Source organism: Homarus americanus, unplaced genomic scaffold (assembly GCF_018991925.1).
Source record: "Homarus americanus isolate GMGI-L3 unplaced genomic scaffold, GMGI_Hamer_2.0 scaffold33468, whole genome shotgun sequence".
Classification (NCBI taxonomy): domain Eukaryota; kingdom Metazoa; phylum Arthropoda; class Malacostraca; order Decapoda; family Nephropidae; genus Homarus; species Homarus americanus.
In genome coordinates this window covers 4134132-4161620 of record NW_024714177.1, presented here as the reverse complement: position 1 = coordinate 4161620, position 27489 = coordinate 4134132, and the positions used below count along the sequence as shown (strand labels likewise).

Sequence of the window (27489 nt, the reverse complement as noted above, 5' to 3'; positions counted from 1 at the left end):
ATCCCATAGTAATGTTAGGGGTGCCATCAAGTGTATCGAGAAAGCCAAGCGCCTCCTTTCCAACGACCCTGACGCAAACAGGTATGAAATCTTCACTACCCAGCTGTTGCAGACTATGGAGCCCTACATCAAGGTTTATCACGACAACATAAACACCAGCCGTCAGCAAAGCATAACAGAGTTCTTCGCCCGCAACCCACCACAGCCAGCCCAAGCCAGTGATAGTGACAGAGGTAGAGACAGTGATGATGACTTTGAGGGATTTGTCAGGGAGGCCCTGACAAGTGTGGATAACAGTGATGGTGACTCACCTGAGGGCCAGTAGCCTGCTGTCTGCCTCGGAACCAGCCACCATTCCCGTACGCCGACCCATCTCTTCTACTAACGTAAGTGTTAACCCTTCTATATTATGTGTGGGTGAATACCATCATAAAGTTAAGATGTTATTTTTAGTAAAACGTACGTATTGTGTCGGGAAAAAGTGGAGTTAGAGGGTCGGCCCGGTCTCTATTTCAATTAATCCCATATGTTATGTTGTTCACTTTACGCGGGCCGCCGTGGGTTGAATTAGCCGCGTAAAGTGAGGGTTCACTGTACTTCATAAACTTTTAAAATGCAGCCTTCCATAAGTTAGCACTTTTAAATTAATACATCAGGCTGGACGGCATTCTTTAAGTACTACTTTACCAATATAACAAAGAAATTTAATAAAGACTAAAACCACCTATCAGATGGAAGTGATATCAAGCAGTTTTTATAAGATTATAACAAATACACTTTTTTTTTTTGCCTTTGTACTTACAACACACAACAAGAGTGTTTACTGCCAAATGTCATCAGCATTATCATCGCTTTACAGACATTTTCCACACTTGCATGGGTTAGCCGCGATTACCTGGCAGCAGCTGTTGCGTAAAACCAAAACCGGATATCCCCCATTCAACACCACAAACCCACAAAATGCAGCAGAGACCAGGGGATGGTACAGTTTTGGTGACCCAGCTGCTGTAAGCAAAGTTTTATGGCTGGATGCCCATCCTTGCACCAACCAAATGGGTGGAAACAGTTAGCAAGGTTGCAACTCCCTGAGGTAATCGAAGACTACCTGCCTACTGCCAATAGTGTGACCACAATAATCATCCTAATGACTAGACTATAAATGTTTTACAATTATTGATGGGTCTTATGTGAAATTTATTAAATTCAAACATAACAGTAAATTTGTCCATCCAATGAACTGTAATTCAAAACCACGTGATTCATCCAAAGTACAGTAATAGATGAGACACCAATCTTTCAAGAATACTGTATATAGCTTTTCTGTTGTTTACATAAAAGAGTACGTAATATAATTCCTTTTATAGCTTTTTTCATGGAATCTTTCTTAGTAAAATACTAGTTTAGAATAAACTGTTTATAAGTGTGCCAATCTTTGTCAAGCTGCACAAATTATATGCAAATACCTATCATAATGCACACTTCATAAAATGGCAGTAATATCTGGGTAATCTTTAGGCAAACATTTACACCAAAATGAAGTAAAAGAATTATTGTATATCTACACCTACAATGGAACAATATTCAAAAATGAGACTCAGCAGAGGTAATATCAGACAAGCTCACAACAAGAATTTCAAATTACAATACATGTACTGTACTTGTTTTCAAAAATTTATAGATTTGTGTAAATTAAATTAGGAATCTCTATGGCATTAAGCAGAAAATGTGAAATAGTTAATACTATACAAGATCATTATCAAAATGCATACAATACTGTATATGACATTGCAATAAACGTACACAGTTTAGCAAAGCAATACAATAAAAATAAACAATGGCAAAATTATTAACATGGCAGCAGAGATATTGGAACACATCCAACTGAATCACATCCAAGAATACCATTACCTAGCAAAGTCCAAGCTGGATCGAGCATTCCTTAATCACTGAGCAAACTTACTGAAACGATTCATATAATTGCGGACGACAAGTTCCCTGCTCTCGCTGGAATCCACAGTGTTGATACCAAGAGGATCAATCTTAGCAATGCTGTGACCACGAATCTGTTGAGGAGATCAGCCGGTCATCCTCACACCACCCAAGAATGGCCATGTATGGATGGGGCAGGTTACAACTTACAAAACTAACAACCAGCTTGGTTTTAATGAGGCTGCAACTCACTATACAGTGGTATATATAGTAGTCTCCACACTCACACCATGTTGTAATGACAAGTAAAGTCAAGCAGTGTAAACAGGGATTTACTGTTCAGATGTTATAGATAAAAAAATATAAAATTAAAATAAAAACATACCTGGTACAGTAATTATATCTACAATGGGATATGCTATAACGAACGGATCCTACTACGAATATTCCTATAACAAACGGTTTTACCTATAAAATTGAGAATGCTATAACGAACGAAACTCCTACAACGAAAATTATTTTATAAATTTTTTTTTTTTTTTTACTAATTTATTGTTTTTTATTACAAGTATTAATGATATTCTTTATTTCAGGGGTTTAGATGCATATTTATGCACTTTTTTACAATTTTTACAATTGTATATTATATTTTTCAGTGTTAAGTGGTTGTATTTGGGGGCCTGGAATGGATTAATCCTATAACAAATGAATGCTATAACGAACAAGGTTCTAGAACCAATTAGATTCATTATAGCATACCCCACTGTATATACGATAAAAGAAAGTATCAAAGGCGGCACATCATCCAGAGTGACAGTCTCAGGTACATTACATCAATATGAGTAGAGTAGACAGTAGGCAATGTACAGTATACAACATATTAAGAGAATTTTCTTTATCTACAAGTATACAGTATGTACAAATGTAATTACGTATTTTCAAAAGGCAGTCCATTATTGAGATGGTAATGATAGAACACCAACATCTAATGAATGCCTACTTAGCTGATAAAATGAGAATGGATAGCAAAAGAAAGTTAAACCAACACCAAAGTCAATGAGGTAAATGATATGTCAGAAGGGATTCTACTGCTAAGCAACATAAGCAACATTCTCCTCTAAAGAATAGCCTTGTAAGCAAGCATATTAAGACTGAAATAAAATTTGCATAGGCAAGACAAATTTTAAAGTGTAAAAAGTGTGAGGTCTTAATGGTATCACATAGCATGTAGATACCATATTCGGTATACTGTATATAAATTCACATTTAAAAAATATTTCTGTAAGCTAAATACAAAGCTGGTGATTGTTCTTAGTCCATGCCCTTTAACAGTGACTCAAATAACAAGATCTTGGTACTATGCACGGCTATTAATTGTATCAGATATTAAGAATGATGGCATGCCGACTTCATCACACGAATCAAATTACCTTTACCACTATTTTTTCCCAAATGTCAACATCTGAAAATATACCTTGCGCACATTCTGATCTACCATACTAGCAGTTTACAGTGCCAGTTTTTAGTAGGTATACTCGTAGTCATCAACAATACAGTAGTGCCCTTACATGCTTCAGACACTGAACCTCAAAGCATTCCAGTGAACATTAATCCTCAATTAACTGATAATATGTACAACTCTTTGTAGACTCGGAGCAAACAGACAGAAAGATCTTCACCCAATATTTCACTTGTTAAAAAAGGCACAATGGTAACAATAATTCCTGAAGAAAGTTATTTCTCAGTTTTGCTCATCATGTAAGTGAAGTGCAACTGATCAAACAGACTCATCATTACTGGTTCCAAACTAGCTTGACCATTCTGATTGGAACCCAGTTTTATGGGCTTCAATCCTAATGATTGAGCATAACTGGGGCCAAAAGGACTGGGTACCATTTGACTGACAACCAAGCAATGCAGCCATTACCTGTTTCACACAATATTCAATGTTTTGTAACAAGAACTAATAATCTTTATATTCCAGATTACTTTTACCACAGCAAACATGTTAACCTCGTAAATACAACACTCAATTTCTGTATTGTGACGATGTTGACAGTTTCAACATTATTCCTTATTTTTTTTTACAATAAATGATGTTCCCTGTTACTGCTAAGTTTAAATAATCTTCCATGATATTGATAACAATTAAACCCTTTCCCTATGGACCAACTGTGTGTACAAATTGCGAAATAGAGCAATAGATGGTTCACAGCCCTACACAGGCATTGAAGTAAGCCAATTTTATTTTCCTCCCATTTCCATAGTTGCTTGGGTGTTTTATTTTCTAAAGGTTGTTTTGCCTTCTGTGTGTGTGTGTGTGTTTTGTCTCAGAGCTAAAACAGTTAGGGGAGGGTAAGTGCCCTACTGGAAGGAAAGGGCTAAATCATGTTTCATGTTACTAATAGCAGTCTAAATAATTTAATGTTTTTAGTTACAGCTCCAATAATATTGCATGTTATTATTGATGGTGTAAATAATGTTCTATGTTATTAAATACAGTTTAAAATTAATAATGTTCTTTGTTATTCACGATTTTAAATAATGTTCTATGTTTTTTTAAGTTTAAATAATGTTCTATGCTATGAATTATTTCTAATAATGCTCTATGCTTTGAATTAGTTCTAAAAATGTTTACTATTAGTGCTGACACCTCCCATAAAGTTCTAGAAAGAGATCAACTTAATCACATACCATATGATCGAGACGCAGTAATTCCAAATCTCAGCATACGAGGTAATCTGACACAGCATCTTTATAATTTTTTATGAATAACTGGTCAAATGGGCCCCAGTCTCACCATATCCCAACCTAACCTAAACATTAAGACTGGGTCCATAACTAATGGTTAGATTAAACTGGGGGCCAAATAGGAGTGAAACACATTTGACCTGGGAGTAAAATTGACAGCTGAAAAATATACTGAAATCACTGTTTTCATATTGTCACCTGTCACTCCCCAGGAAAACTACACTAACATCATTTACAGTCGTTTTCTCTTCCTTATATGTCTTCCACACCATAAATCATCTTCATGTCCATACAATATCAGTAAAGTTTTACCCACGAGTCTTTCTAATATTTCCTTATATGTTCCAATTAAATCCTCTTCCTTCAGATACAAATATAAATATTTCAACTTGAGAGCCTTTATTCTTCATCCTTGTCTATCTTGGAAAGCTTAACATATATTGTCTAATTAAGGTCAGGGTTTGTGTTAAGGGTTTAGGAAGAAGGCTAACGGATATTTGTAAGAGGTATGGGATCATGAGTACATGGATTATGTAATATACAGTACATCACTAAGAGGATAAACTAAAGCATACCTAAGTACTGTAATGATATAAATACAAGTTACTGAAAGCGGTGTTGGCAATTTCTCTATAAACAACCACAAAATTAGAGTGGCCAAGAGTGTCAGTTACAAAGGTAAACCTGGCCAGCAACTGGTTCAAAACAAAAACCCTGAAACTAATATTTACCTCCTCCACCATGACCTATACATCACTGGTGAATAGAGTTATCAACCAACCCCTCCACTCTCCCAGCACAAACTGTAAACCTTAAGGATAAAGTTCTTGTATCTATGATGGTTAAATGTCACAGTTGAAGGTTATCAACTGAATATACAATAGAACCTCCATAAAATGAACTTCTCTTTCCATATACTCTGCTAGAAGGGGATTTCATGTCTAACGGACTTTCACCTATGTATAGCTCGTTAGATGGAGGTTTCACATCTAACCGACCCTCAATATAACAGACTTTACTCTTCTTACAGGCTGTTAAATAGAGGTTTCACTATACCAATGGAAAAATAAAATAAGTTACTGTACATGATTCGTTATATAAGAAATATCCTTTAAAGTTTTTTTTTAACTGCAATGAGCTTAAATGCAAGTTAAATTTCACCATTTCTCTGTAGAATCAAAATTGTTGGGTTATCAACAATTATTTCACATAAAAATGTATACTGTACACTACATAAATAAATACACACAGTGAATACAGTTTACAGTACTGTAGTATGTGCATATTTCTACGTTTAAGCCATATCCACTTGCGGGAGAATACATTCAACGGAAATAAGCAGAAACTCATCAATTTGTTAATTTGCTATTTGAGTAAAATTGTAGAAAAGGAAAAGTGGTTAAAGAGTAGCCAGAGATTAGATGGAGAAGGGGAACAAACTGTCCAGCCAAGTCCAGTTTCCTTGCAATAAAATGTACCTTCCTTGCACCCTTGAGGATTAAGGAACTTAGCATTTACTCTTCCAAAAATCATACCAATTGAATCAAAATAGTTGCGCACTACAATTCTGCTGGGCATCGTCGATGGTGGTCGTTCTGAGAGCGCTTCGCGGTCAATGCCCAGAGGGTCCAACGCAGCAATCAAATGGCCACGAGCCTGTTATTTTATGTGTACACAAACATGCCACATGTTAGTTCCTGTACTGTGAATAAACACAACCCAGCTATTCATTACACACTAGATTTCTGCTACAAATCAGATGTGTAGATCATCTACATTCATAAGTACTAAATTCACCCTGTTTACCATTATCTGCGAAGCAGCATGATATAACCAACTCCAATTGATAGTCTTCTAAAAACCATCGCTACTGTTAAAACTACAAAAAAAGTGAGTTTATCCAACAAATCTTAAGTAAATCACATGCACTTAAAGATTACATGTACAGTATATGTAAGTCCCTTGATATCAAATGATTTACATGTAACCTGTTGGTTATCCCACTTCCTTTTATAATGCAGAGAAGATATAACTGGTCATATTGGCCTTCCTTTTATAATGCAGAGAAGATATAACTGGTCATATTGGCCTTCCTTTTATAATGCAGAGAAGATATAACTGGTCATATTGGTCTATCTTATTACTTGCATTCTTAATACTATAAAAACAAAAAGCATTTCAATAAACAGATAACAAGCTATGATTCAATTATGAGAAATAAATATTTACTGTACAGTATATCTATAAATTTGAGGATTTACCAAAAACATGTTACACTGTAGTATATAAAATTAAATACCCCAGTGTCAGCCATACATCCTCATTGACTAGTGTGCTAGAGGTCCACATTGACTCATAAACAATATAACAAAAATACAAAATGAATAAATGAGCTCCATAAAAAATTCATGAATGAACATTTAACTGGAAAAAATAAAAACTTTCAAACTTTTATACTTCACACATTTTTGTTCAATGAGTCCATCAGCAAGGATTTTCTCCCATTCTTCTAACTTGACACACAATCCAGGACTAGTGTTGCAACTTTAGTCATTTTTCTGGGATTTTTTTTTTGGGGGGGGAGGTATACTGCAGTACTACATATTTATAGCTCATTCACATGCTCTCTCTCACAAAATCTATTTTGCCGTAATAATCCCGAGCCACCCTTTCAATCAACACATTTTTATACATGCACATTGAATCATTTTACTGTATTATTTACGTATAAGATTGTCTTAATGATCTCTTCACTCTCTACCCTATCATTTCATTAGCCACTTCCACAGAAAATGTACCTGTACTTCAAAAGTTCTTCAGTGCCATTGTTTTCATTTTTACTAATACTGCACTGGTATCCCTCACTATATGAATGGGTTATGTTTCTTGTAAACCATTCATTAAGTGAATAGTCATATATCAAATAAAATAACATAAGGGGAAAAAACAGGATTAGATTCCCCAATAACAAGAAAACCTCAATATTATACTGCACAGTACGCCTTGATAATTCGCGGAATGTATTTCGCGGTCCTCTATTATTCACGGATGACACCCTGGATGTACCCAAAAATGTCTAAGGGTAGTTTTAAAGTTGCTGGCATTTTTGTGGCCAGGACAGGGAGCTATTCATTCTAGAGACAGTAATTTCCTTTACCTGTATTGTATATGAGTGTGTGTAGACACACACACACAAAACACATACAAAAAATAATAATAGGAAAATCCTCTCACAAATAATCAGAATTTTTTTTATAAAAAAACATTGAGTCCACCCTCAACTCCATTCAGTGCTTTGTTATTAATAGAGCATGGAGGAGACTTGAGGGTAGACTCAACATTTTTAACGTTTTTTTCTGATTATTTGTGTGTGTCTACATACTCATATATACAATACAGGTAAAAGAAATAATTGTCCTAAGGGCAAACACATTAAGGGAAAATACATTTCTCTGTACACGTAAAAATGTATCCCCCAACCCCTGGTCAGCTAATGTTATTCACGGCCATTTTGAGAACCTAACCTCCCGCAAATTTCAAGAGCATGCTGTACCTAGAAAAAATGAAATACCAGTAGGTTAAAAAAATAAATAAATAAAAAACAAGAACTGCTGAAACTTAGTACCTAGCCACTGTAATTTAATATCTAATTACTGTAATATAGCATCTAGCACATTGATTTATTAATTAAATATTAATATGGTACATTACCTTAAGGGACCATACCTTTTGTATAGTGAAGAAGAGTTGTAATTTAATATTTGTAAAACCGAAAATATTCGCAGAGTGAATGTTCATGTAGCGAGGGATACCTGTATCTTAAGATAGCCAAACCCACTTAATAATTCCAGAGATCTCATTATACACACTACAGTATTGCCACTAACCTATCCTCTTTAAAATATGTACTGTATCTAGTATAATATAAATAGGTTTAGATCTGAGCATGTTTAAACAGAACCTTCACCCAAAGTATTCCTGCATTACATAAATAATTAATGAAAATAATTTTGCAACAAAACAAAATATGTTATGTCAACCTTCTCTGATGTGTACTAGGAAAATGTACAAACTACTGATGTATGAAAGGTATTATTAAGAAAAGATGTTATTTAATAAAAATTAACTAACAAACATAAACCCTAGAATCCTCTCCCCTACTTATAGTACATGTGGGTTAGTCATGCAAGATCCACTTCACACACTTACAATTGTTGTTAATTATTGGTTGTGGACCAACACTAATTTTTTCCTAGCCTTGCAGATCCCATTGTGGTATAGTGCACAGTGGCCAGAACCAAGAAAAAACTTATTTCTCTCTTCATCTACTGATATCCATTTGCTTTAATTATTGCAAAAACCCTAATGTAAAATAATTATTGCTATAGTCAGTCCTCAACCTGTGCCATATACTGTACATGACTATGGAATATATCACCCATGGATCCACCTCACTAAACAAATACAAATTGCCTTTATATTCAACACTGAATTTATGAATCTCACTAACTCCTCTCAATTTATCCATAAATAAGTACTACACCATGCATCTATCTACAAACATGTCCATAATGTCATTAACTTTTAAGTTTTTCTTGGTAGATGCCTTTGCTACTTCATGAGAACTATGCAATGAGTGCTATATGAAGTAAAGACCGTGTTTAGTTTTCTTTAATATATTTTTTACAATTGCTTATGCTGTAATCATCTATGAATCAATCATCAGTGCCATCCTCATATCTGAGGGTTGGTGACCACATTCTTAACAATCCTAAAAGTTTTCTGGGTGTTTTTACCAATCCTCTGAGATTTTGCATATCTCTTAGTAACCAATCATCAAGAAAAACATGGCTTAGGTCATTTCATAAACATTCTAACATAACTCTGATAAGGATTCAGTTTCTCATATCAAAAAGTAAAGCTTCTCTGGATGGTTCAGGACAAGTGATCAGATATTATTTCTTCTTCCACTGTATAGAGACTTCAACAGTGCTTTTTTCTTTCATTTAGATCTCTAAGTATTTCCCAAGTGGCACCAAGCACAAAATACACCCACACTTCCTTACTGATAAGAGATTAACAAAGTGTAACCTTAGAAGTTATCAAGTTTTTTCTAGTTGAGCATCATTAAGGACCTATATTGCACACTGTCCATATTTTGTCCTCGGCAAATGAGTTATACCAATGGCAAGCCAGATCATCTACTTTCTTATTTCTGCCTATTCAATTAAATTTTGCATCGTTGCTCACTGATATCTAAGTAAGGTACTGTATTCCTAAATCTCAAATAATTTTCCATAACTTACTGTACAGTATACTAGCATACACCTTCCATACAAGTAACATACCATCCTCCAAAAAACCTATTTGGTATTTAAACTTTCAATCTCTGCCTATTTCATCTCAGTAAATATACTATATATCTTCATGCCTGTTTTATCAAACTCCATAAAATTTAACATGAAAATGATTCAAGTTTTTTTAGGTTAAGGTTCATCCTATATAATCTGAAAAAAAAAAATACAAATAAAATAAAATAAGTTAAAGTCACCATTATATTAGGGCCGACATTTACATGAAAAACTCGAGCTATGTTGATAATATGCCTTTATCTTCCTCTTCTCGTTACCTGAAATACTATCCAGGAACAATAGAGTATTAGCAAGAAGCCTCATGCTTTGAACTTCTCTCTTACAAGGAGACAACACTTACATTGACTTCATATAAAAAAAAATTTGAGACACCATCAATCAATGTAGCAGCAGAATAGACCAGTCCAGTAGTTATAACTGTTACTCACCACTGCAAACCTTGTAATATTATTTATGCAACAATATATATTCTTCCGAGATATATTTTGACCATTTATTAATATCATTCTCCCATTAATAGTAACACGAGCTTAGGGACTGGCAACTTATACAGTACTGTATTCTGTTCTAATAAATCATCATATATTACTCAGCGAATTTCATCTCTAAATGACCAACTTACAATACAGTAACAATAAGGAACACCCACCTGATAAGCTCGGATGATACCTTGTACTGCCAAATGATCATCAATAACGTTATCTGTGAGTGGGGTTCTACCGACTGCAGGACTTATGGCTGGGGCTATGGATGACAGGGGTACATGATGTCGTGTGGGCTGGGCTAGGGAGGGAGGTGCCATGTACGCCTCTCCTGGCTGTGCACCGGCGGATGTATTCCGAAAAAATGTATCCCAAGACTGAAAAGCAGAATAAAAATTATTATCAAGATTTATTATGATCCCTTTATGCAAGTACTGTTTTGCCTCACTTTGAAAAAAAAAAAAAAAAAACCCTAACTGTGTAATTGGTTCTATTTTCTTACCCCTTTACTGCGGGTACACCATTTCTTTATCATTATTACAGTGTACATAGTATCTATATAGAGTGAGCTCTGAGTTGAATGCATACCTTGAGGGTACCTACAGATATGATGAAAAAACAACTGCACACACATGTCAGAACAGAATGAACCCATGGATCCCCCGAGAAATGTGGGAGACTATTCTTTTAGTCACTCCCGATATAAGTCGAGGCTTTTGGTAAAAAAATAACTGAATTGATGATGGGAGGTGTGAAGAGATAGTGTAATGTAATGATAAAGTTACGAACCTGATGTACACTTTTAGGGTCATGAAGCCAGGCATTGTACATTTCTTCTACATAATTTGAGGATGAACCATTCAAGAAAGGTTCAGCAGCAAGGGCTGTTGGTGGGGGTGGTGCTGAAGCTTTACCCCGTGCACCTCCTATAAGCCAGGCTCGTACTGCTGTCACAGGTGTCCCAGGCGGTACCCGAGACAGTAAATGTGACAATACACGTGCCCTATTCATTGTGATGAGGGTTCTGGGTTATGCTGAAAAAAAAAAAAACTTTACTGGGGTAAAAATAATAAATACATTAGGTTTATTAATACTGTACAGTTTATAAATAGTACAGTGATTCAACAAGCTTGCAGACCTTAAACATTACATCCTGTTTGATGATCTGGTCCATCCACACGTCTTTGAAACGCCAAGCTGTTGTGAGTGATAACCACTGTACGACAATTTTACTATTATCAGATAAGAAAAATATTTTGCTCAAGGAACAACTTAAACGAGCCAACAAGAAATTTGAATCAGTCAATGCATATTTTTACTCCCAATTCTAAAGTATGAAACTGTACTGTAATATAAAAAATCAACAATGTCAAGCTATAGTATATATGGTAGCTAGTAGCTACATTCTTAAGTCACAAAACTTAATATTTACAGGCTGCTTCACTACCACTTATCTTTTTAATGTGTACAGCCATGACTAGTGTTTGCAAGAAACAAAAAGTGACAAACTACATGTATCCTCGATAATCACAGGGTGTCATGGTCACGTTGACTGCTAGTCTATTTAACAAATTATTCTTATCAAACTCCACGACCGCAAAACATGAGTGGGTTAGCAATCCCCGAGAAGAAGAAGTGTTTTTCCCCATCAATGCTACACTTGTCCCGCCATTGAGACAACAGTTGTCGATCAGTTGTTATTCCACTTTCTCCTGGGAAGCTCTAATTTGAATTAGTCTGTGTAAATGAACTCAAGTAATTTGCCAGACCTTTGTCAACTGAGGGTCATCTTTGAATGAGTAACAGTTAGAGCTGTTTGTAATTATTGTCATTGCGTGAGTAGCGATCACTGGCAACTCAGGGGATATATATATACCAAGGGATGAGGCAGGGCGAGCGTCCCTCCCCTGACGGGTCCGACTAATTACCCAAATGTAGCTGCAATGAAGTCAAATGATGGTCCTACATGAATAAATCGGACTGCCAATCACTTCTCGACTAGTATTTGGTGTCACGAAGTCACAAAAAATTGGTAAACTTAATTTAATGAGTTAATAGATCGAGTGCATGTACCTAACCTAACAACTCAGATTAAATTAAGTTTACCAATTTTTTGTGACTTTATGACACCAAATAATAATCGAGAAGTGATTCACAGCCCGATTTACGCTTGTAGGACCATCATTTGACTTCATTGCGACTACATTTGGGTTCATTTGGGTAATTACTCGCTCCCTCGGTACAAGCACGCGATCTATTAACTCCGTTTAAATTATGTTTTCCAATTTTCTTTTGACTTTGTGACACCAAATACTAGTCGAGAAGTGGTTGGCAGTCCGAATTATTCATGCAGGACCATTATTTGACTTCATTGCGGCTACATTTGGGTAATTAGTCGGACCGCCCCTGACGCCATGCTCCCATTTGCCTCCAGGTATGTTTATGTGTAGCCATTCAGTTTGATTCAGTCAATTGTAGTGAATATCAGTGTTCATCAGTGTTCATGCTTTGACAGTTTAATTGTCATTCACCCAGTGTAAGAAGTAATCTAACGTAAATATGTCTGTCATTCCTAGACAAGAGGTTTGTTGTGATTGTGTTGTTCATGCTTCCCAGTCCCTCCCCTGACGCCATGCTCTCCCCTTTGCCTCCAGATCCATTTGTGCCCCGGATGCAGTAGATACCCAGCAGGGATCAATATGAAACGATGGCACCGATGCGGCCTGATTAATCTGTTCCACTGCCTCTTGGTGCCAGACCCCAGACTCGCCATGTCTGGCTACCACCGACCACAACAACGGTCTTTGAGCCCCAGTGTTCTACTCCGGGACACTCCTGGGAAGTTATATGTCAACAGAGGGTTTTGTAATACATGTTGGGGATAATTAGTTGGAAATAATTATCCCATGTTGGGTAGTGGACCCATGTATCTGCTGGTTTCAGTATTAACGTATGTTGAGTAAAGTACCTTGTAATGTGTGTTACGAACCCCGCCACCAATTGTCATGATCTACCTACCCAGCACTACGAACCACGCCATCTATTGTCTTGATCTACCTACCCAGCACCACGAGCAATGCCATAATTGCAATTATGTTAATAGTCAACACTGATTTACCCTTAGGGCTTGCTTCGGGCACCCACCCCCTTCCCACAAAAATTCCAGTAATATCCATGAGCATTGCTCAGCCATGAGCATTCCCATGCTTCTTGAATGCAAAACGTGGGCATTCCCCATAAGGAGATCTCAAGCTAAACAATCTTGAATACGGCCCAAGTTCCAGGACAAGTAGTTGGAGAGTACCAATGCAAGCAAAAACTGTTCAACAGAATTAAGGAATCCAGTACAAGGTACACAATATCACAAATAAAATAAAATTAAATACCTGTAACCTATACTGTAGCTACCTTGAAAGTTGTCAGTTCTTAAAATCCAGCCGGTGCAGATCTCACTTGAAGATTTCTACACGCAAGAAAATAGTCATTTAATTACTAGTTCTGGAACAACTCTAAATATGTAAGCTTCAAAGGGCATTGTATTTGCAAATGCCGACACAATATTAGAAGGTACAGCAAAGTGATTAGCACTTTCATGAGCACACCAACACAGCATTATATCCACAGGACAGTATGAGTAATGCCTGTCAAAACACAATCCAAACGCTCATATAAAGTTTTGATAATACATATACCTGTACTGTATTATCTAATGTATGAAAGACAGTCTACTCTATCCACTCCCAAACCCAAGTGATCATCTGACTGTCAACCATCAGTCTGAGGAATCAGTCACATGGCCAAGTGAAAGTGTGATTACCTTGACCCTGCTATGGAGGAAGCAGCTATCACGAATGTTAATGGTACAGTACTATAAAATTTATATTCAACTTATACTACTTAAGTTTGAAATGTTGGCAAGCAGAAACAATTACAGTAATTACTTGTTTCAATGATTATTAAAATTTTAATACAAAATGAACCTCCGTCAATTGGTAAAATTCCTCTATAATCTGATACAGTACTGTATACTGAAAGGTTTTCCATCAGACAATCTCATTAATTCTTAAACTTATACCTATAGCAATCCTAAATTACTGGTCTTTTGTACATTATCCTAAGCAATGGTAACTTATGAAACATTATTTGAACTTCAAACACATTCAACTATAGTTGAATATTAAACTCAAAATTAAACTGTCAAAACCAATAAGGCAGCTATATTTATACAAAAGAAGAGTACGTTGCTAATATGTGCTACACAGTACAAGATACACCATTAAACAACTTCATGCCCACATTTCACCATAAAAGGGAAGCGGTTCACATTCCAAAATGGAACAAAGTCATTCTTCTTTGGTTATTTCAATATTAAATACTGTACTAGTGTTTTACAAAGGAAAAATCATGAAAATTATGATTATTGGTATTAATCAAAAGCTAGAACTGGTATCTACTTGTAAAGAATTTTGGAAATTACCTCATCATAACTAGCCTTTTGGATATACTGTACAGTACCTGAACAGTACAGGTATGAGGGTTTACATTCTCTGCATTTATTTGCATTCCATTAAACTTATTACTGTCTGAAATCTAAGAGGTAAAATTAAGAATCAGTTTGTACAAAAAACAACAACTAGGGAACACAATTTTAACAAATGAGTTGAAGTTGGATGAAGTTTAGATAGAACTACTGTTACCGCAAGCGGTACATAATTATGATGACATATAAACGAATGTTATGTTCGGCTGTAACTCATGTCATGTTTATTGGGTGTGCCTGCCCGTATACAGTATATAGTGTTGAGATGGAGTAGGTTGAGGTGTTGGGTGGTGGGAGGTGAGCTTGTTTGCGTATAATACGCCTGACACAGCGAGTTTGAAGTGGCCAACTTGATCATATGGTGCCCAGCCGGGCACCGCCAGCCTCACTTTAGCTATCCTCATCACACCACCAACACCTAAACTGTTTCTCCTGAAGACTTTCAACACGTAAGTTTAACTTGTATTTATTGTGTACACAGGTAGACTGGGTCCATTGCTTCGTTTATCATTGTGACGACATAAAAATATGGAAACTTAAGTACTCATTATAAGTGGTAAGATTAGACTGATTACATAGCTATGATTGTTTTGTAAATATATATTGGATTAGACATTTATGTGATTGCCTATGTATGATTTATGTGAAATACTAAAAGGAATTGTATCCAAAAGGTCTGACCAAATTATAATGTTTGAGTCCAACGTCACAAGTTTCACTAAACCCTCTAACCGTCTGATTGGCGGTTACAACTACTGTACCAAATACAGTAGGCACCTATCAAACAGGAAGGTACAACTGCCTGGGAAGATATTGGAAGAATAATGTGTTGTCTAATGGTAGACCCTGCTGCATTATGGCACCACAAATATTGTGAATTCAGGAAAAAAGGTCACAAGAAAAAGAGTCGCAATAAAAGGCACGGAAAAAACCTAACCTAACTTACGTGCAATGCCATCATATACAGTATACTGTACTGTATATTGTGTTGTCAATGTGTACAAGTCATGTGACTTTTCATCCTGTGACTTTATTTCCATTCACCAAAATTGTAACAAGTCCCAGGTTGCTGACCTGACTTTCTGGCTCATTTACACACAATGGACGAGTTGTCGGTTCCAGGTAAACACAAGAAATATACTCTGCCACGTTCGTCAAGTGTACGGTATATATAATTTGTAATAAAATTTTAATGTCTTGCTATAATGGTCGAGATAAGTTTATTTCTCTAGAAACAGGGCCGACATTTGCAATGACGTCACCACCTTCCCTGCAGACGACGCAGAGATGGAGATACGAGTCAATTTAGAGGTACGTAATGATATTGTCTGGACTTTTTTTGAGAATGGCTGATGACAACATAGTGCTGTTATTGTTTTGATGATTCACTAATGAACCACTGGGATATATCATCATTTATACCTGTATTAATTAATGGTTAAAATTTTACTTAAACTACCATAGGTATTTGGATGCTTAGATTTGAGATAGGCTATACAGTATTGGGTAAATTTTAAGTTTTAGTCATCCCTATACTTAGACAAGCAGACTAAGTGTTTTCTGATGGTTTGTGATGTGTTATGAATGATTTAGAACTTCATTTCTATTGGAAATCACTAGTTTTGAGTTAATACCCTCCCCCCCTTACAGGTGTATGTTAAGCTAATCTTATAACTTATAATATAACTTGACATACCCTAACATAACCCATGACTTCTATTTTCTTATGCAATAGAAAAACGTTTTGTGACAGAAATCCGATAGAGATAATGTGTCTTATTGTTTAGAGTACTTAATCCCATATTAAGAATCTTAAGGTTCCCCAGATGACCAAAACCAAAATAATACCAATATTGTTTGGAATGCTTATACGTACTATGAAATTTGTAGTAGGGGCAGCTAATATACATTGACTTATTTAATGTGCTTAGTAATATTTATATATTCAATACTGTATAGCATTACTGTGTTGCACAATAAAGAGCCGATCAGTCAAGAAGGTTGGACAACTACTTCCAGGGTTCATCACGGCAGAAGAAAGAAATTTACCAAAAGTAGATGTCTTTTTGATTGGAGAGTATTATCAAGAACTACGCCATCCAGTTATGAAACACGTTAAATTACATCTGCCATCTGATCACCTAAAGCCCATCCCCTGGCCATGGTCGTCCCTAGTCCTTCCACAACATTAAATATAGACATCAGTGACGAAAACTTACATTTTCCAGACATGAAATAGAGAACAGTGATGAAAACTTCCATGATGGAGTTATCGGTCTTTTGCATCATTTTGGCACCTAGCAAGTAAATACACACGATGATACTTGAGCAGTATTTTATTTTAACCTAAAAATAAGGTATGCCTGTATACATCAACATTGTATATGGCCACAAGTCCTGTATTTCTGCTGGTAACAACACATACAGCACAGCTGGCTGCCTACAGGCTCCCACTCGGTGGCTTGAGCTAGTTTGTGATGTCACAACCAATCACAGAGCTTTTCACAATCACGTGACTTTTTAGCAACTTTAACCCTTATTTTTTACACTTTTTAGCCCATTTTTTTTAAATATCATTACCATAGTGAATTTAAGCGTTTTATTTACCCATTGACCTGCCATCTTATGAAAAAATTCAGACAGTCAACTTGCCCATTGCAGTCTCAATTGTGTCTCTTACTTTGACAACACAACATACCCCCCCGGGACATATACCATTTCTCACTATTGATATTTTTTTTATTTATTTATGGCTCTTTATTATTATTAGTAGTATTTTTATTACTATTATATTTTTATCCACCAGACCTTGATGTGGGTCATAAAATGACCTGTGACCGGGTGGGCTAATGCCCGTAAAAAAAAATAAAAATACAGTAGGTATTATTATTGTTTAAGTCATACAGTGAATTTTAGGATTACAAGTTTAGGTTAGTTTAGGTTAGGTTGAAATTATGTTTTCTGATGGTTTTGATGTGTTTTGAACGACTTCCAAATAGGTGAATGACCGAAGCGATAAGTTTACCCATACAGTATACAGCACAATACAAAACATATGCAAGCATTCCTATGCATTGTACAATACTGTACCGGGTAATTATATAGGACTAACCCGTCAGCGAAATTGATTGAAAAGAATTATAAAAATGCCGGATATTTATTGTTATATTATAGTGAACACTGTTGTAGTTTGTGGAAATATGTTAAATTTATTTTTTTAAATAAAAGCTACATAATATTTGTGGGTATGAAGAACAGACCTAACCAACAATACCAAACAAACCTACCTAACCTTACCGAACTTCCCTGGTATATTAAACAGAAAGAACTTACTATGATATGGTGAAATTTGAGGCATTTTTCTGGACGCGAGATGATACGGCCACATCGGCTCTAAGCAGCCCAGTGGGTTAGTCCTATATATTAACCCTGTACTGTATATATACAGTACAGTATACTGTACATATACTTTGGTAACATAATACTTGATCTAATTTGTTTGCAAAATTCTCATTACGTATCTGACAATATAATCATAGCTTAATGCTCTTATGACTAAACATCTGAGAGTCACTGCACCATCTTTGTGAGACACATACAGTAAGCTTTCAGTTTGGAGGAATTCCCTCTGTAAGAAACCAAAAACTTGGACTACAGTATGGGTGCAATACAGTACACACCTTTGGGTCTACAAAACATGAGTTGTGGTATCATTGTAAAGGTGATCATAAAACGTAGCTACAGTAAAAGAAAAAATATATCAAATCAAGACAATCTGGATTTCTGTAAAATTTTGTTATATAAACAGTACAGTACAGGTAATATCTTTGCATTCCCCCCAAACAAAGAGGTTTCAAATCCGATAGTAAGATTACTGCATTAAGGTCATAAATTGCACGGTATGTATGGTAATGACGGTTTACAGGTTATACTGAACAAATGACACAAAAACAATTCACGGTTTGGTAAAGTTATCCTTTCGGTCATCCGCGATAGAACTGAAGGGCAGAATTGTTCAAAACACATAAAAATAAATAAAAACATCGGAAAACCATAATTTCAAACTAACTTAAAATTCGCTGGATGCCCGAAACGATAATAATACCAACAGAACAGTTTCACTTTGTTTCATTGCTTATTGGGTCACACACTCGCATACACACTGCAAATGTTCTTTTCTCATATATCTACAGTAGCTATCAGGTCTTTGCCGGTTTCAAAAATTTTCACAAAACAAAATACAATACTGTACCTACATGGCAGATATAAAACTTTGGCCCCAGCTTTCAAATCTTCAGAGCACATATATTAAGGGCCATGAAAATTCTTAGGAGCTACAGGGAAGGTGCCACCAATAACTCTCAACTTTTAGAAGGGTTATTCACAAATTTTCATAAATTCACACTTGTCTTTTTTTCTTGATCCTGCCGGACCTACATTTTATGATCATAAAGTATTAAAACTAGCAAGTTGATAACATAATCTAAATGGAAAAGCAAGTAGATGACAGCCTCCTAGCCACTTCTTAAGTATGGTAAACTGCAAATAATTTTCTATCCAACAAATGTTTTGGTGAGGCTAACAAAACCTTTCCCAACCGTGAATTGATCTTTACATTACACTGACGTAGCCACAGAACATCAAAGGCAGTTCTAACATAAACTTGAAGTTCACTGGGAACAACAGAAAATGTTATACAGTGTACTGTATATATTCACTTCATTTTGCATTAAATATATGTAGTAGTTCGGTAATAAAATTACTGAATATTTTATAAGCATCAAGTAATTTAACAATGACTCACAATTATGTATGTGCATGTAACTTATACTATATACCTAAGGTTACTATCAGTAACCGTTCTTTCAACCTATTTATTTAGACTACCACGTTTAAGTGCACTAGTCTGATTGGCAGACTTCCAGCCATTGACTGTCCACTGCCAAGTGAGTAAACAAAAGCCCGTTTCAGGGAGACTCGCCAAGACTTCAAGACTGATATGATATCATGACCATGTGCACCCGTGACTGTAACAGTGAAAGTGAAACCACCCATATTACCCATACATTGAAGTGGTTCACCTTGACCTTCTCACCACCCTAATCTTTGGCTGATCGAAGGAGTTTTGCTTCCCAAAATCATTTGAAGACTTGATTGATGTACTTGTGTGCACATCAACCACTGAAGGTCATAATTGGATACCCACGAGCTACACAAGTTATCTTACGTCAAAAAGTAAGCCAATAATTACGCAACCTAACATGCGCGGCCCAAGGAATAGGAAACGACCAGAAACGTTCATCCTTCTACACACTTCCAGATAATTACATATGCGACATTTTCATCCCTTGATGCTCGACTTACGTAAATATGAAGCAGACAAGAAAGCCGGCACAAAGGAGACCAGATTTGTGACACTTGGATACCTGCCAAAGATATATTTACAGCTGGGTGTTTACTCCCAGTCAGCTGGCTCTCACTCACAACACCTTGCATCCACAAATATGTCCTTTTTCCGGCGATCTTGCTACATCTTTCCCATATTGAGGAACATTTTCTTTTACCATCACATACACCCGAGGAAATTATTCTCGAAATAAGAGAAATTATCAACAATATGAGCTACTCACTTCAGCACCTCACCAACTCTTCCCTCAAACTGGTCGGTGATTCGTTGTCTTACGCCAACCTATGACGAAATAAACCAGTTGCCAGATGCAGCTTTGTTACAACTATTGTTTATTAGATAATTATAAATAACTCGCCAAGCGCATCCAATGGTAAGGAATCATGTGTTAAACGAGGATTACAGGACGATAATTCCAAATTGGCCATGTTTCATTCCATGTGTAATTTAATATGACAAACAACGGTACTTCTTGTCTCACTCAGTTCTTATAAACTTTCTGTGGAATTTATTTTATCCTTTCATTTTGTGTATAATAGAATGCCGTTTTATAGACATTCAATATAAATAAAAATATGATAAATACTATTATATTGGTAAATTGGGGACAAAATACTGTTGCTTTAGCGGTATGTTAAGCCGCATTGCAACATGGCGGCTCAGGCGGGATCTTCAAGTTATGGCCCAGCATGGCTCAGCCTGGGGTCAGGCACCGCCAGCTTCATTATCATTCTTACAATTCTCACTTTCTTCACAACATTGACATCGAAATTAAAATTATGCAAGCACACGAAGAGAAGGCACCAACAAAATATCAATGTTTTATATTTATTCCTATCGATGAAATATTTTTTTATATTTTTCTCTGTTGTTAGGATTATTCCCCGGGGAATTTTAATATCGCTTTAGTTATAAGTCCATATAGTCCATCATTTCGTATCAACTAAAGAGTCCACTTTCTTTGCTGTCTATCGTCTTTAAGCTGTCACCTTTTATCAGATGAATAGTCCGTGGTATGCTGTCTATCCTCTTTAGGCTGTCTCCTTCTATCCGCTAAATATCTCATGATAGCTTTAGCACCTGTCTTCTTTAAAGCTACCCTTTGTTTGAACACTGGAACTTACTGCAGATAGCCTACTTCTTTAATTACTTCATAATAAATTAGCAATTGCACAAGCAAAGGCTAATAACAATTCCGAATTCAGATTTTTTTATTACTGGACAAAATTTTGAGTTATAAATTCAAACGCAGCTTACATCATGCAACCCAAAAACTATAACGCCTGGAGTTTTTAATCGACATCTCCCCTCTTCGACAAAGAACCCACAAGTAGGAGTAGTTCCTTGTTCAAACAGTAGTTTTAATTGCCCGAACCTCTTTCCTTCCGTGCGTGGCTTTCGAGGGTAGGGTTGATAAGCCTTCACTGATGGGTCGTCTTACTCGTGAGGTTGGTATGTCGGAGGCGCCAAACTCAAGATTACAAGGACGACCATCACAATGAACTTCTACAGGTACTCTTACTCCTCTCAATCAGCGAGGACTGGCCTTATAACTCCCAGAGAATGAGAGTTTTTAGTTCAATTAATTGGGGATGAAAAAAAATAACACATGTGGTAAGATAGTGGTTTCGAAGAAGCAAGCTTGGATGCTGATAACATACAAGTTCAACACCAAGAAATATCGACCTAAGCTATCTGAACTAAAGCTACGGAAGATCTGAGAGCGTATTAAATTAAAGTAAGTTCAACAATTTGTATTTTGTTAAGTAGGTTACGTTAAATAGGATGCAAATGATTACACTCTCTGAGACAAGCAAACACCCCATTCTCATCCCAGCTCCTGTATCCCACAGACTTGAAGTTCGCAGTTTTTTTTTTACTGGTTGCTAAGTTCAAAAGTGAACACAGAGGTAGCTCAAACATTAAACCAAAAAGTTAAAATGTTAATGGAAGTAGCTTTCAATTCCTGCCGCCTGCAGGGGGTATGGTATGATTATTATATTGTTCGCCTAACAGAGTTTGTAAGATGAGATGACTCCAGCAGCTGAACGAGCTTGCACTTGGCAATAAAACAAAACAAGTCTTGAAAATTTCATAGATTTATTCATAGCTTGTGCTTGTGGCATCACTCGGTAACAGTTAACACAATTTAGATAAGCGGCGACTCTTAAGACTGAGTAGACTGACAGCGATCGGTCCACGGGTTAATGGTTTCAGGTGTTTTCTAATGATCTACCGCAGAGCGAAACTTAACTTGTATAGTACAGTTGACGACACACTTTCCGGGACTTTCTTCAATATCTGGTAACTACGTCCTTGCCATAAATATCCCTTCAGCAGCCTTTTTCTCAAATTGAAGATAATGTCCCCTTTCATTCGGTCCTTGAGATTATTAAATGCTGTTTTTGTTTGGCCTATTCTTTTTATGATTTCCTTCGCACATTTACCATCACAGTTAATGTTACTTCCCAAATACACACAATTTTCCACTTGTTTAAGTTCTCTGTTGTCTTCCATGAATTTTATTTTAGGATTTATTTCCAATTCGGAAACAACCATTACTTTCGTCTTTACAGCATTAACTCGTGACCCACATTCTTAATGTTTTTACATTAATGTGTTAACTAGTTTTTGTAACGCCTTTAATATCTGCGATTATTAAGAGCATTATCATCTGCAGAGCGTATATTTGATATTACTTTACCATTAACCTTTATTACTTTTACTTTTATCCTCTTCACCACTGATCGGCTCGTTAGCCGCTTGGGCGATCGGTCACGTCTCTGTTTCGCACCGTTGGCAAGTACTGGGCATGCACCGGCTCCTGAATGTACCTGAACCCGCTCCAGTGTTGGTCAAGTCTGGTCTTGAAAGAGCTCACACTCGGTGCCGTCACAACACTTTCTGGTAGATTGTTCCAAGAGTTCACAACTCTCACTCCGAAAAAGTTTGCCCTCACAGTTTTCTGGACTTGCGGCTTCTTCAATCTTGAGCTGTGACCCCTTGTGGGGCGAGCGTCATTGCCACTTGAAACTTCTTTTATTAAGAATTCTGAACATATATTATACAACGACGCAAAGACGTCAGCCATAATTATATGAAAATTATAAGTTTACACGGGTTAAACCCATCAAAGGAGGAAACATCAAGTCAAGCTAGGATTGGTTTGGTTGGTTTGTTGCCTGAAGTCAAGGAACGAAAACCTAACCCTTCCTAAAATAACTTTGGTAATGTTAAGTTTGGTTAATTTTCCTAATTCAGAAGTATATTATTCCACTGTCCTCTGCATGATCCTTGTTCATCTAATTAACCATTAATATTGTGCGGTGAGTGAATTCCTGAAGGGGTGTAAAGGTGGCGGTGGTCCGGACTGCACCATCGACCACCCTCGTGGTCTCACTTCAACAGCATCCCTGATGAACCACTGACGTCAAGTGCTGCCCGCCCTCCTTCATTACACAACTTATTGCAACTACGGCACAACTAGTGCATACGTTATCTCGCGTTTAAGTAATATTATACTGTGCCAAACAAGTATTATTTCTCTTGTTTTCCACTTCATGTAATCTTTCACTAACTAATAGTAGCTGTTGTTTATTTATTTCAGCATTGTCACACTTATAAAACTCACATTACCTATTTAACTAATCTCTCTTGGCTCACGGTCATAGAGTCCTAGACGAATCTACAACTATTGTATCTCAGCCGCTCTCTCATCCACTATATCCTGAGATGTCCACACACATTAGTGCCTTGACACCTGCTGGACCACCACTTCGCGACCTCCTGACGGAGGCACGACGCTTATCACCTGCATTCTGGTCAGATATTTCATAAATAACATTTATGTTATTTTGAAGGAATGTCCTTCCTTCCTCATAGGCTTCAGTAAACCCCTTTGTGTTATTTAATTTATATGTATCCGAGTCCCCTGCCAGATGCTGCTCGTAACATTGTACAGGGGTACCTAGTGACAGCACTGTCATACCGTTACCTAAAATATGGAATAAACTGTTGAAAGTGAAATTGAAATAGGATCCCTCACTCGTCACATTCCAAGAATCACCTCACAACAAATACGGTCTTCTCTCATTCTCTCTCTATTGCCGCTCTTGAGGAACTCTTATGGTCTCCCGTCATGGTTCAGGAGCTCCCTAACAAACCCACAACTATGGTCCCACGTCACAGCCAGGGGAGAATACTTTTCCAAACTTTGATGCGGTCCAACAGAAAATTTTATAGGGTAATTTATCATTATTTCATTACATAACCAAATTGTAATGAAACAATAATGAGAACACTATTTTACCTTTTTTGTATCGAGTGACTGACTGACTTTCATAAATGAGTACACGAAAGAGAATTATTTATTTTTATTATATGAGTGCATCAAAATTTTAACACGAGTCAATATTTGAGGGAGTTTTTAATTTTGTAGATTGTAAATGGGACGAGTGGTACAGCTCACAAACTCAAGATAACACGATAATCTACCGCAAGTAATAGGTAATGTACTATCACCATTGTGTTATTATTGTTATCACCATTGTGTGCTTGCTATCTAACAGACACAATAGTTACTGATGTAACAGGTCAGTCGTGGTGGAGGATGAAAAGTTTAGTGGAGGGTGAAAGAGATCCTCATTTTTCCCCCCAGGAAGTTTGTCCCACGACGCTAGGGCTAAATTATTTCCTCGAATACCCAAGGCTAACCCGGTTAAAACGTTCAGGAACCGCAAACATCCAGGATTAATAACGTTTGGAGTCGACGTCATCCGGTTACAAAGATAGTAGTTCTCCATACTACTGATCCACGGGTGTTGTACTGGGGAAAATATCTACCATTATTCTAAGTGTACTCCAATGTAGTACTTATTACATTTGTAGTCACGTTTATTTGTCTATTTTGTGGAGTTAATGTTATGTGATTAGACCCCCCAATGGAAGTAAGTTTTACGCTGTTTACTTGTGTTATCGCCGTTGGTGTTGTGGGGTACGAGATGTTGGTTCACACCCAGCATGGGATGGAGAAAGGAAACTCACAATGTGCTCTCTGTATACATGTTGTATTGGATGTACAATGCAGCTTGGTGCTGGGGAGGCAGCATGGTTACAAGCGTTGAGTAGAGAGAGCTGGGTGGTGAGGGTGCTCAGAGGACAGCTTGTGGGTCGCCATGCTCGCGGCAGGAGCGAGGGCCGCCAGGCAGGAGCGGAGGAGGAGGTGTTGCTGGCTGGTTGGTGTAGGTAGAAAGAGAGGTAGGTCACCACGAGGTCAGGTCTTATATAGCGGAGGTAGGCGTGGCTTAATAGTTGACCTCCGTCATGTAAGGCGGCGCTGGTTGACCTAGACCACGAGGCATACACTGGGGAATTCGCTGGGTCGGCTACTCAGCGACAAGCGTTTGTAGGGGAGGAATCCACTACAGTGTCAATAACCATGTGCCTCCCCCACCCCACACGCGGCCTGTTACCACACCAGATGTGGCGACTGGGGAGGGCGGTGTTTACCACCGGGAGTGTCATCACCACTGGCGTGAGCGCTGAGAGGGGTCATGGATCTCATGAAACAGATCACCCTCTCGAGTGATGCCCCACCACGCGACCTGTTACCTCGACAGATGTGGCAGCTGGGTGGGGGGAGGGGGGCGGGTTTACCGCCGGAGTGCCATCGCCACTGGCGTAAGTGCTGGCATCGCCGGGAGTGTTTTCACCGCTGGCGTCAGCACTAGTGTCAATGCTGACGTTTTTGCTGCCTTACCCGAACAAAGATTAGGGGGTGGGCGGTGTTTACGGCGAAGAGATCATGACTCTGCTAATGTGTGGTTTAAAAGGCGGCGTGGCCACCTGGACTCTAGGACACTGCCCCCTCAAGTGATGCTGTGAGGATCAGCCCTCTGCTAGCAGTGGTGAACAACAACTCCCAATCCTGGCCGAGTTTTGTACTGGAACAATTTACACAGAACTATCTTCCCTTGGAACACCATACTGGTTCGCATCGACCCGCACTTGTAAGTACAGCCAAAGTGATGACATACCCCTCAGTAGTGAAATATTGTGGACTAATTAGGCCCACTCGTTCCTGCCTTATCTGGAGCAATAAGACAACGCAGAATGAAGTGTAGCTAAGATTAATAGAGTTATGAACTTTGTATCATGTCATTATGCTCAATAATCAATTATAATTAAGATAAATTGTATGAGACTAACTAATTATGTATCAGATATTCACCATGTAATACTAATGAACGCCTTGTTTTCTGCAGGTTTTGACCACATCAATTAATATGTAATGCGTCAAAAGACGGGTTTCAATTATTCCCTTTGACTTGCCCGTCACCTGAACGTCCTTAACTAAGGCGTTTACACTTGGGTTATCCTTAATTGAATAAAATTATTCCTTGTCTGTGATATGTATATCCAAGGTGAACTTCAAATGTTCCCAGCCCCCTCAACCCCATTCCGTCTCCTGATGCAGCACGAGGCGTGTGCCCCAATGATATGACTTCCGAGGGGGGGGATTACTCATTTTTTACTCCGCTTGTATTGCTTGTTTATGTGTCTTACTTTTACTTTTACTTTTATCCTCTTCACCACTGATCGACTCGTTAGCCGCTTGGGCGATCGGTCACGTCTCTGTTACACACTGTTGGCAAGTACTGGACATGCACCGGCTACTAAATGTACCTGAACCCGCTCCAGTGTTGGTCAAGTCTTGTCTTGAAAGAGCTCACACTCGGTGGTGCTTGCCTGGGCGATATCCCAGTTATTTTCTAAGCTAAGAAGCTGAAAGTTGGACACAATAGTGATCAAATTACTTTGGGAAATATATATATAATTTTTTTGTTGTTGTTTATGGTTCGGCATGGGGGCCGTGTGCTTTGAACTGAATTTGTACAGAACTTCGTTCTGCCAACACACACACTGTAAATACACACGTATGCCTACCCATGCAAACAAACACCTTCTCACACCTTGGCCTAAACTGGCCAAGCATTAAATCTCCGTTCA

The 27489-nt window shown here is 37.4% G+C and overlaps 1 protein-coding gene across 8 annotated transcripts in view; it reads right to left on the bottom strand.

Moving 5' to 3' along the window:
• The window catches only part of LOC121877216 (2-oxoglutarate dehydrogenase, mitochondrial-like), a 67302-nt gene extending 46508 nt beyond the window's left edge, over window positions 1-20794 (bottom strand). Inside the window, exons 1-6 of one of the 8 annotated variants that reach the window (XM_042382834.1) lie at window positions 20705-20748; window positions 13943-13997; window positions 11324-11568; window positions 10702-10911; window positions 6241-6336; window positions 1961-2063 (exon numbers count right to left, since the gene is read on the bottom strand). In XM_042382834.1, coding sequence (XP_042238768.1) covers window positions 1961-2063; window positions 6241-6336; window positions 10702-10911; window positions 11324-11545 — 631 coding nt within the window. In that variant the 5' untranslated portion in view covers window positions 11546-11568; window positions 13943-13997; window positions 20705-20748. Of the gene's footprint in view, window positions 1-1960; window positions 2064-6215; window positions 6337-10701; window positions 10912-11323; window positions 11569-13920; window positions 13998-20704 lie in introns of those variants that run through there. The other 7 variants (XM_042382874.1, XM_042382840.1, XM_042382855.1 and 4 more) reach the window with 7 other exon arrangements.
• Between the last annotated feature and the right edge of the window lie 6695 nt (window positions 20795-27489).